Source organism: Rhineura floridana, chromosome 11 (genome assembly GCF_030035675.1).
Source record: "Rhineura floridana isolate rRhiFlo1 chromosome 11, rRhiFlo1.hap2, whole genome shotgun sequence".
Classification (NCBI taxonomy): Eukaryota; Metazoa; Chordata; class Lepidosauria; order Squamata; family Rhineuridae; genus Rhineura; species Rhineura floridana.
The window spans coordinates 45,113,019-45,124,815 of NC_084490.1; the positions used below are offsets into that span (position 1 = coordinate 45,113,019).

General features: G+C 44.7%; 1 protein-coding gene across 2 annotated transcripts; it reads right to left on the reverse strand.

Moving 5' to 3' along the window:
• Window positions 1-2,712: 2,712 nt before the first annotated feature.
• PNPO (pyridoxamine 5'-phosphate oxidase) lies at window positions 2,713-11,526 on the reverse strand. Of its 2 annotated transcripts, none has more exons than XM_061589841.1 (7): window positions 11,312-11,526; window positions 9,853-9,977; window positions 9,625-9,724; window positions 9,004-9,057; window positions 7,270-7,398; window positions 5,774-5,844; window positions 2,713-5,132 (listed from the first exon to the last, which is right to left on the reverse strand). In XM_061589841.1, the coding sequence occupies exons 1-7, from the start codon at window positions 11,444-11,446 to the stop codon at window positions 5,114-5,116; spliced, it is 633 nt and encodes a 210-aa protein (XP_061445825.1). In that variant the 5' UTR covers window positions 11,447-11,526; the 3' UTR covers window positions 2,713-5,113. The 2 variants fall into 2 exon arrangements, with proteins under 2 accessions (XP_061445825.1, XP_061445824.1); XM_061589840.1 differs by having other exon boundaries at window positions 2,713-5,223; window positions 11,312-11,525.
• Between the last annotated feature and the right edge of the window lie 271 nt (window positions 11,527-11,797).

Sequence of the window (11,797 nt, forward strand, 5' to 3'; positions counted from 1 at the left end):
AAAGGCTTCAGGGGATCTGTAAACCAGGCACAAAAATATATATAAATCAATGTCCAATGCAATAAGAAATTTTTTGTTTATATTTGGGGTTCCTCATGAAATTCAAACTTCATGTAATTTAGTAGGACATATGCCCGCACAAATGGGCAATTGTTGCAGCACAGTTGTATCACCATGCTTAGCCAGAAATATGCCTAAGTGTCTTTGGAATGCCTTAGTCGCTTAAGATTGCATTACATTACATTTATGTTCCACCTTTCCTGCAAGGAGCCCAAGTTGGCATACATGATTCTCCCCCTTCTTTCTGTCCTGAAGGTTAGGCTGAAAGAAACTGTCTGAAGGTCACCTAGTGATCTTCCTGGCTGAGTAGGGATTTGAACCCAGGTCACCCAGGCCCTAGTCCAACACTCTTAACTACTATACTACATTGGCTCTCTTAAGATGTCCCATTAAGTTTTAGTACGAAAATGTCATATTCTTCATATGCAAGCTTTCAAGTTTCTAAAATATGATCAGCTAGGGCTCAGTTTTACTAGAACACACACCTTCCAGCTTGGAACCTCTTGCTAATCCCCAGTGCATGAGGGATTTGTGTGTGTGCATATGTGTGTGCTGGTTTTCATTGCTTTGCACATGATCAGGGACACTATTGTCTTGCTTAGTGCTTTGTCTGCAGGATTTGCTTCTGATCTTCAGACATGGAAATGACGACATGAAGCCACAGGCTAAAAACAAGGAAAGTGAGTGTTCAGGAACATTCCAGGGTGTTTCCAGAGGTATGGCAGAGGACTCTCCCAGCATTTAGGGAAGCCCATCATCAAAAGTGAACTGCCTAGGAGATCCTGAACTTCGATTAGCAAGCAAAGGAACAAAGACTGCGGAGGCAAATGTGTGCCGGGAGCCAAGAGGACAAAAGGTTATCAGGGCTGCAGTTTCACTGGGATGCAACCCAAGAGCTAACAGAGAGTAAACCGATACTTGGGCTGAACACCAGAAAAGGGTCAATTCTGGCTCCTCCTGGTGGAAAGCAGATATACAGCATGCTCCCAGGAGTGGGAGGGGAAACAAGGTAAAACCAGAATAGAAATCCGGTCTTTCTTCTTTTCACCGACAATGCATTATATAATAAGGATGCAAGCAGTCACAGCGGCTTCGCTTACGGAGTACCCCCCTTCCACTGGGCTCTTATCAGCTGTAAGCCCAAATCTTGGCTAGCAGTCCTCTAAGAGTTTCTTTGGGCAGTTTTTGAAGTTGCCAAGATTAACAGCTTGGTTTTAGTCTGGGGGCATTTCAGTGTATAACTTTCAGTAGCTGTAGGACGTTCCCAGCTATAATTCTTTCCTTGCAGAGCACTTATGACTTGCCATCATGTGATGGGCACCGTCTTGGCTGGCTTAAAAAGAGAATTAGGCAAATGCATGAAGGCTATCAATGGCTACTAGCCACAATGGCTATGTTCTACCTCCATGGTCAGAGGGAGTATGCCTCTGAATGCTAGTTGCTGGGAATCACAAGAGGGAATGGTGCTGTTGTACTCACATCCTGCTTGTGGACTTCCTATAGGAATCTGGTTGGCAGCTGGAAGAACAGGATGCTGGTCTAGATGGACCTTTGGCCTGTTCCAGCAGTGCTTTTTTTTAATTACCTGCACAATGTTTAGGAACTATAAATCTTGTGAAGGTGATAAGAGAGATTGTGAGCCCTCCAAACAAACTACAATTTCCAGGATTCTTTGGAACATACCAGGATAGACCATTTGTCCATCTAGCCCAGTTCTTACTATTCTGGCCCCATCTGCACTATACAAATAAACCACTATTATATCATTTTAAACCGTCATGGCTCCTCCCTAAAGAATCCTCAGAACTGTCATTTGTTAAGGGTGCTGGGAGTTGTTCGGAATCCCCCTATTCCCCTCACAGAGCTACAATTCCCAGGGTGGTATAACAATCAATCCTACTCCCAGGGAACTCCGGGAATTGTAGGGGAATAGGGGTCTCCTAACAACTGTCAGCATCTTTAACAAACTACAGTTCCCAGGATTCTTTGGGGGAAGCCATGACAGTTGAAAGTGGAATAATACTGCTTTAAACTTATAGTGGAGATGGAGCCTCAGGCCATCCAGCTTTCCCAGATCTCAGGCAAAGGTCTTTTCCCATCATTTGCTGATCCTTCTGATTGAGACGCCAGAGACTGAACCCCAGGCCTTCTGCCTTCAAGGAATGTGCTCTGTCACTGAATTACAGTCTCTCCCTAGGGAAAAGCCAAGACAGTTAAAACTAGTGTAAAACCTGCCATATGTCTTCAGTATTAGTATAGGCAAAGGGGCGTTTCTGATCCCATAATACAGGATGGGGAACCTGTGGCCCTCCAAATGCTGAACTCCAGCTCCCATCAGGACTAATCAGCAAGGCCAATGATTAGGGATGACAGTAGTTGGAGTCCAACAACAGCTGGAGATCCAAAGTTCCCCACCCTTGCTATAATGTAAAGACCAAAACAGAAAACGGATTGTTTACACCAGCTACAATAGTTGAATTTGTGACTGTGGTGCAGCTGATTAAATCCACAAGAGCACTTCCAGAGGTAGGAGAGAAGACATACTCCTGCGCTGAGATGTTTGAGAAAATGGAGTAACACTGCCCTTTGGAAAGAAAGAAAAGTAAAGAAAATCAGGACAAAAGTTAATATTAAACCACACTCACCTTCAGCTATCATTCACCAGGCTGGACTTTTATTGTCCAAATGTACATATTGTCACAGACTCAAAACATGGTACATAGCACCACATAGATGTTGGATTGGCCAGAGTAACATCAGAAATTACTAGGACAGTCTACAGCACTTTAACATCTTTTACAGAGAACATTAGCACAGCATACCACATGCACATCAAGAAAGCATACCTCTGACCCCCTAGGATGAGTTACGTATGTACTATTGCACTTCCAGTTTTGCCTATGGATGAACCACAAAAGCACAAAGAATGGTTGCCACATTAGATAACATCTCAAGACAGCAACAAGGGGCTACATTCATGGAATAGGACATTCCTGCCTCCCCTTTCCCTCTACACCCCCAAAAATGTTATGGATGGGAAGGCCTTGGGAGCAATGTAGAAGGGCTGCCATCGGAGGGGGCTGGCAAAAATCACCTCCCCCTTTAAATGAATGATCAACTTTGAATCCAAACTCTCGTACTGTATGTCCATGGGACTGTCAGGTAAACAGAGAATCTGATATCCAGGTCAGATTTCAGCATCCCGAGAATCTCAAGGTTTTTTTTTTTTTTAAAGTCCTTTGCTTTTATAGCTTGAAAATTTGAAAAGCAGGTGGGGAAGTGCTCAAGGAAATCAAAAGCAAAAATGACTTTATGTCTGCTCGCATCCTGATTTTCTAGCAACACAGGAAGCTGCCTTAAACAAAGTCAGATCATTGATCCATCTTGCCAAATACTGTCCACGCCAACTGGCAGCAGCTCTCCACAATTTCAGCCAAATGCTTGAACCTTCTGCATGCAAAGCATATGCTACTACTACTAAGCTACACCCCTTACCCTATAAGCTCCTGAGTTTATACAAGTGTCTAATGTTGAGTTAAATACTGGTCTATCCTTCTCTCACTTTCCATCACTCCCCATCTTTGCCCCAGAATCTACATGCTTCCCAATGCTGTTTTAGGGGGCTGGACCTGCAAGGTCCCTTTCAACTCTTATGATTCAATCCATCTTGATTGCTGAAGTATGCCAAATGGCAATATATGCCAATATGCTTAATTTGCCTTTTTGGTGGTTATGGAATTTGGATCCACTTCATGAAGAATACAAGGCTGTTCTGATCCCAATTTACTGTTAGCTTAAATGGAACTAAGCCTATTTGTTCCATTCCAATACAGAACAACGCAGGTGTCTCTGCTAACTACAATGTTAAGCCTGGCTGAAAGAGTCACCCCCACCTCAAGACCCTGGAAGGTAAAGTAATGGAAAGATGTTGAGAATTCTGTTTCACTATAAACTCCCAAGGTTCCATGTTTTGGGAGACATGAAAGTTAAAAATGTTTGAATCATTTAAAAATGTGTAGTGTGGTCATGTCCTGAACACAAATACTGTTATTTCCTGGGTCCAAACATATGGAGCAGGCAGAGAGAGAAGGGTATACTTTAACAGGGCTCAGAGATCCAGGAGGGCCTGACCCAGGCTGCAATCCAATTATCATGAGGAAAAACACTAAGGCTAATAAAGTGTAGATGCTGCTTGAGGAAACCTATGAAAACTTAGTTCCCTATATCTTATGTACCTGTTCAGATTTTGTGAGATTACTAGAGCCAATCAGAAGCAACATTAGAGCAGAACTAGCAGCATCCTGAACAGTGACTTGCTGGCTCAAGCCCTCCACTAGACCAGAGAGAGTGCAAGTGTGCAGTTAAACTAGGACATGTAGTTTGAGAGACAGCTAAATCTGTGGTTCTCTGTATGACATGCTTTCTCAAGAATGACCAATCCCAGAATTCTTAGTGCATAGACAGGAGGGAGGGATTTCTGGTGGAACAGACAAACATCATAATAATCAGGGACAGTAATCCCAGGGGTAGTAGGATCCAGTGGTTTTAGTGGGATTTACAGGCCCAGAATAATTGTGACATAATCTGATTTCAAAATGACAACAGAAACTTTTCTTTCACAGCTCCTGAGACTGTATGGATAGGATTATGGTGCTTGTAAGAGGCGGTCCATGGTACAAGACTGAACTGAGCCAAAAAAAAGATGCTTGGGCCCTGGCTATTTCATCCCGTCTTTCTTCCAATGGGCTTTGGCTGGTTTACACAGATATTCCCCCACTTTATCTTCACAATTACCTTGTAAGGTAACTTAGGCTGAGAGATAGTGACTGGTCAAAGAGCATCCATAGGTCAATAGGGATATAAATCCAGATCTTCCCAGCCCACATCTTTGTCCACCAGTTATTTGCATGCTCTGTCTGAGAGGTAAGCGGGGAACATAGATTTTGGCACTGATATTCCAAGAATGGTGCAAAAAGAGGGTGAATTCTGCAAGCTTCTCAAGGAGAGAGTCTCTCGTAGAGCCAGTTGCCTTCTCCTCTGTGGGTCATGGGCTTCAAGACGACGCTGCTGTCCTGGAGGTACCGGAAAACAATGCGGTCATGCAAACGGTTTGTTTGGCCCTGCCAGAACTCTATGACTTCTGGCTTCAGGATGTAGCCTCCCCTGGGGGGGGGGGGAGAGAGAGAAGAAAGAAAAAGCCTTAAGAAAAAAAAGCAACAATTTACCAGTTGGTAGTGAGGCTCCGTGAGCCTTGGCTGACCCTTCACAGGATACAGAGGGGTGTGTGAATGGGTGTAGAACCCAGCCTACTATATACAAAGGAAAAAAATCACAGTAGTTGCTCTGCCCACTTTTGCCCCTGGCCCTGCCCACCACTGACATGTGGCCCCTGGAAGGTTGAGCAGAACAGAATGGGGCCCTTGGACTAAAAAGTGTTCCTCAACCATGTCTTATAGACTTGGAATCCAGGGAGGTCTTCTGGGTGGTGCTCTCAGTGGAATGGCTATTTTACTCTGTTCTGTTGTGACACGGTGATCCTTGTCACAGCCTACGTTCTTCAACTTCCTTCAGCTTGAGTTAACTCAAATGGCCTAATCCATCACTGTACAAAATTCTGAAACCAACTTCATGGATCTATCGCTGACCATCAGTTAAGAGATGAGGGACAATATAGAAAACCCAGTGGCCAAATGCATACTGAGGGCCAACTCACCAATAAGCTGGCTTAGGCACCTTTGTTGCTCGGTACACCTCTTCTAGCTCTGCATTCTTCTTTCTTAAATACTATCAAAAGACAAAAAGGGCTGTGAAGTTTTGGGCAGGCAATTCTACAAAGGCAAGTACTAGGAAGCTTGGTACCATCTCCAAGCTGCTAACAGCACATGAGGATGTAAACGGGCTTATGGACAATTTGCATTTTGGGAGGATGGCCAACAGGCATGTCATTTGTTGAAAATGCCAGCTTTGGATGGAAGGGATGCCAAGTTTTATCCCTATGGACTAGATAAAGATTTTTCAGTGGGTGGTGTTATGGTCAGTCTATTGATTTATACCAGGTGTGAAGACACAGTGACCCTCCAAATGTTGCTGAACTACAACTCACATCAGCCGCAACAAGCATGGCCAATGGCCAGAGATTATGGGAGTTGTAGTTCAGCAACATCTGGAGGGCCAGAGGTTTCCCACATCTGATTTATGTAGAAGATTTAAATCCCACTTTCAATTGAATGATCCTTAAGGCAACTTGCAGTTGTAATAATATACCTCAGGAGTCCCCAATATTTTTGGGCCCAGGGGCATATTTGGAAATCTAAGGAACTGTTGTGGGCATCACAAAATACCCATTTCACAGAAAAAAAGCTTCTTCTTCTTGAGTGTTAAGAAGTCAAGCTCAACTTACCAAAAGTCAATACAGACTGGCTATCTACTAGAGCAGGAGTGGGAAACCTTTCTAGCCTAGTGAGCCAGATTGTTACCTCCCCCTTCCCTCATGGGCCAAATTTGGCAGGTGAGTGGCTCCTCCTACTTGTCAATCATCTAATATCAGGTGACTTTTTTGCCTGCAGGGGTTTTCAGAAGCCCCTCTCAAATAACTATTTTGCACAACATTTTGAAAGGGGCTTTGGGGCACCGCTAACCAGCAGCGCCTACAAACACTCTTTCGGCCAAGCCCAAGACATCAGATGTATGGACGGTGGGTGTGGCTTGGCTGAAATGGTCTGCTGGGTCCAAAGGGGAAGGCTGGGAGGCCTAAATAGGCCCACAGGCTGGAGGCTTCCCACTCTTGTACTAGAGGAGGGGTTCCCAAACTGTGGTCTGTAAATCACCAGTGGTCCACAAGCTTCGTTTAGGTGAGTCTGTGGCATGTCCACATAAAATATTAATTTTAATTGTATTTTTATTGCTTCTTTTATTTCTTGTACTGTATTACTATTTCCATTCTATGGAATGCAAGATGCCTAAGTTGAGGAGAAGCTTTCAACTCTTGCACAAAACCATGTTCTTTAACGACAAGCTTTCCATCTAGCAAATCTTTTATTTTTAAGACGCTTTGATACCCACTTACTGAATTTTTTGTTACTGCATCTGAAAACGTGTAGCTACCCCCTTAAGTTTATCATGAAAGGAAGAAATATGTTTGCCTTCCCCCTCCCACGCTACACAAATGTGTGGCCAAGAAAGGGGAGTCACAACACTGAAGGTCCTCACCTCTCTGTCTGCGATCACTGTGCTTTGATGACTCACAACAGCCCCAATCTGGCTGCTCTTTGGGCGTGAGTGGAAGTACTTCTCAGATTCCTGCTCAGGAAGCCTCTCTACAGAGCCCTCAATCCGGACCTGCAAGCAATTCAGTTCAGAGCATGCAAGAGACAAGACCAGAGTGAGGATGTACTAGTAAGAGGGCTTTGCTATGCAGTTCAAATCATCACCCACCCCAAGCTCTCCAAATATGGTAGGATTAAGAGGGAAAGTGGGGGGGGGGACAATATGAAACTGCACTTTTAAAACTTCAATGACTACTACAACTATTCTGATTTTGTTTCTTTTGTGCCCAGAAAACACCCTGCTCCTTCCATACATTGGTTCTCCCTCCATGGGATTTTGCACACCTTCCAACTCCTCCACAGACAAACATACTCTCTTCTTTCTTAAATCCACTCAATGAATAAGCTAATAACATCCTCATTTCAAACCTTCCCAACCCATTCCCCACAGATACCATCTCTTGTCCATAAAACAAAGGATGAGGAACGGAAAGTACTTTTCTCCCATCCTAAACATCTGCAGGCCTGTCGGCAAGATGCCTTATCCCACGTAGCATGCAGCTTCTTTCCTTGCAGCAGTGCACCGTTAGGGCTGACGGAAGGAGGAACAGAAAAGGCAAACCACAGACTCTGTGGCCACTCTGTAGCAGGGCTGGGGAACCTTTTTTCAGCCCAAGGGCCACAGTTCCTTCTGGATAACCTTTTGGGACCCGCATGCCAGAGGTGGCCTGGGCCAGAGACAAAAATGGACACAGCAATGAATGCAAATTTTGCCTTTGTATAGTATACTAGTTTCTATACACGGTTCTGTGTCCTTCATCCAGGTAAGCAAAGAGGCATGATCAGAGTTCAAGGACATATTCCAGCAAGGAAAAACACTCAAGGGTGTGAAGCAGGAGCAGTAGGACGTGTGGCTGGTAAAGATGTGGGACCTGGGGAGAGTCCTGTGGGCCAGACAGAGAAGTTTGGAGGGCTACATTTGCCCCTGGGTCTGAAGCACTCCACCCCTGCTCTGTGGCATGGAGAGATGACCATAGAGAAAGAAAGCACAAGACTACTGGTCTCTCCAAGAGCCTTTCCCATGGGCTCATTATGCCTTGCTCTCAGTGCTGGCACCTTCTGGAGCTGGCAGAGAGAACAGAGAGAAAACGGGGTGACTGAAAGAGAAAGACACACACTGGTGAGTGGCACTTCCTGGTTCCAAAATACAGGCTTGCTACTTAGAGTTCCTTCAGCCAACCCAGAAAGGATAACTACAACACTGCCTCCATGCTGTTCCAAATGGATTATTTCACTTTTGCTAGATACATCAAGATCCGAAGCAAGCTCAAATACCGACACCTCAATCCCTTCCATACCTGAGATCAGAGCTTCACAGAATGGGCAAGAGGGAAACAGCCAAGTTCTCTGGCTGCAGCAGGATTACACTTTTGTCCATCTGCTAAGCCTTGGCCACATGCAGCAAAGACTACGGGCATATGAACAGCAACTGGAAAATTGAAAGGAGCAGCCACAGTAAAGTTCCCCGAAGATCCTCTTACCTGCTCACCCCCTATATCACACCGCCTAGAGATTTTTGAAATACTAAGTGGTATATAAATGCTTTTAAATAAAATAAGCAAATTTCCAGTTTGACTATGGGACCTTTTCTTCAGTACGCGCAGAGAAAATAGTTTACCTGGCGATTGAGGGGCTCCCAGTAGAAGACCATCGAAGCAAATGGGTTTGAATCCTGTGAATGGTAACGGAAATGGCAAAACAACATTAAGGAAAAGCTACTACGCCCACTGACAAAGAGAGATTCCTGAATTCTCTAAGCTGGAGGAGCAAGGCTGGGTTGGGTGGATGCCAAGAGTGAGATCGGGAAGGAAGCTGTTGGACTGAGTTTTTTCTCTTTGCGCTCTTCTCTCGAGTGTCTACCTCTCTCTCTGTGTTCCCTGCAGCTTGAGATGTCTGCTTACAGCAGGAAGGGGAACTTGCAGTTGCTGCTGACACTGCTGAGGGGACATCTGTTGTTGAGCTGGTAAAGACTCATAAGCCATAGATGGCTTCTGTGGGACTCTCAATGCTACCTCAGGACCTAGCATTGTCCTTTGTGTATGTTCACATGGCAAAATGGAAGCAGAATTATGCAAAATAATATTTCCTAATTTGCATAATTGATGCTGTCCACAAAATGGATATTTCATAAAGGATTGTTGTTTCCTTTTTGTAAAAAAAAAGCCTTGTTTCAAGTAGTCAGCTCCATAGTAAATAAGAGCCAGTTTACAACAATCTTTTTTCATAATGTAGAACTCACCAGTTCTCTTCCTTTCCGGCTCTCATGGTTAGTGAAGAAGCAAAAGCCTTCTTGGCTAAACCCCTTCAAAAGCAACATTCGAGCAGAAGGCCTTCCATCCCTGGGAAGGGAAAAACACAGCTGGTAGATAGGCAAGTATCTCTTCTCTCTCTCTCTCCTGCACCCCCCCAATATCTCCCAAAATCCATAAAGCAGCAAGAATGCAAGTCATCAGGCAAGAAGTCTTACCTAGTACAGGTGGCCAAGCACATGGCGTTGACTTCCCCAATGGATGGGCACCTCATAGCCTCTTCAAACCATACAGAGAACTGCTTAATAGGGTTAAGGGAGGCCAGATGTTTCTCCTCAAAGGCCTGGGGAGGGCAGCAAAAAGCACTCTCACAGAAAGAACCCACATTATTAGCAGGCAGCAACATAGTTTGATGCCAGCTTTCCTTCCCTTTCAGTCACCCATCCCCCCATTTCTCTCTCCAAAATGTGGCTAATGTGCCACATCCACCTCTCGCTGCTTCTCCCTCACTGTTTTTGTTCTTGTATGTTCTCCATTCCTTTCCATTCTCCTTCCCTTCTTTTTAGATTTCCTAATTGCTCCATGGGCCACCATGTCATCATCTGATTCTTAACTTGACCCTCTCCTCCAAACCTTCCCCTATCCATCAATTCAGCCCTCAGACATTTCAGACCCATACTGCTAGTGCTTAATCTGAAGTAAAAACTCGCAACTTTGGCTTTTAATATTTGCTCTAGATACCCTGAGTGGTCTCCAGCCTAAATGAGTCACACTCAGGTCTCACTGAAATCAGTGTGAAGTCGCGCCTTATTTAAGTGCCAATTATTTCAATGGAATCCTAAATGCAATTAATGTAGATTGGATATAATCCCCTTGTTCACAGCTTCAAACATTCAGGTAACCATGTCTGCAGCTGGCTCTGACTACTCACTGGACAGGAAGGCACTCTATATGTGCTCAGAAACTTCACCTTTACTATTATGCTATGACAGGGGCAGGGAACCCTTGGCCCTCCAGATGTTGCTGAACTACAACTTTCACCATTCCTGACCACGGTTGCAGGGGCTGATGCAAGTTGTAGTTTAGCAACATCTGGAGGGCCAATGATTGCTCACCCTGCACCACAATTTATTGCAGAGCTGAAAGCAAACTCTAAGCCCTGTCTTGAGTAATGCCATGCACTCTGCACAAGTTCAGAAGTGCTCCACCCTTTAAGACAGTGGTTCCCAAACTTCCCCCCCCCCGGACCACTTGAAAATTGCTGAAGGACTTGGCAGACCACTTATTTATTTTTCTGCCTGTTGTAGCAATTGCAGTGGGCGCGCTAGACGCTGTATGCTTTTAAATTATGTTTTTATTGCTTCTTTATTTCTTATATATTGTATTACAGTTCAAATTCCACAGAATCCAAACTCTAATACAATAAAATACAATACATAAGAAATCAAAGAAGCAATAAAAAGGCAATTAAAAATCAACACGAATATTTAAGGCGATGGATGTGCCGTCTCCCTTCTTCAACCACAAATCCACAGACACCCCACAGACCACCTAAGTGAAGCTTGTGGACCACTAATGGCCCGCGGACCACAGTTTGGGAACCTCTACTTTAAGAATTTCCCCTCCATGGTCACTGCTGTGGAAAACAGGTTCTGGGGTTTAATCCTACTCACTCACCTCTTCGTCCCCCTTGTAGTTCTTCCGAAGGGACCCCAAATCCATGGCGTGAGAGGATTTTTCCGCTTGGCCCGCACCACGAAAGCCAAGAGGACCCAGCATACGCAACTTCAGACGCCCCACGCAACTCAACATCAAATATCACTTTTGCCCCATATAGTACGCATGCGCGGAAAATACAGGCGAGGGAACCCGCTTCAGGCTTCTCTTTTCCGCTATCTCGGAGGCCGGGAAGTAGAAAACGAACTCCCACGCGTCCAATCAGAGACATAGCAAAAGTCCTCCTCCTTTGTCGATCATAGCAAATCAAAAGAGCAAAACTACAAAGCTACGAATCAGAAGGTAGAAGGGGGTCCCCCATAAACCAATGGAAATCGACTTTCCTGGAGTGTTGTAAACGACGCTGAAGTTGGTTCCTAGTTCCCAGTTCCTTATTTGCTTGAAAGTTCAAAACGCTAAAAAAAGAAGAAAAGTTGACAGCTACAG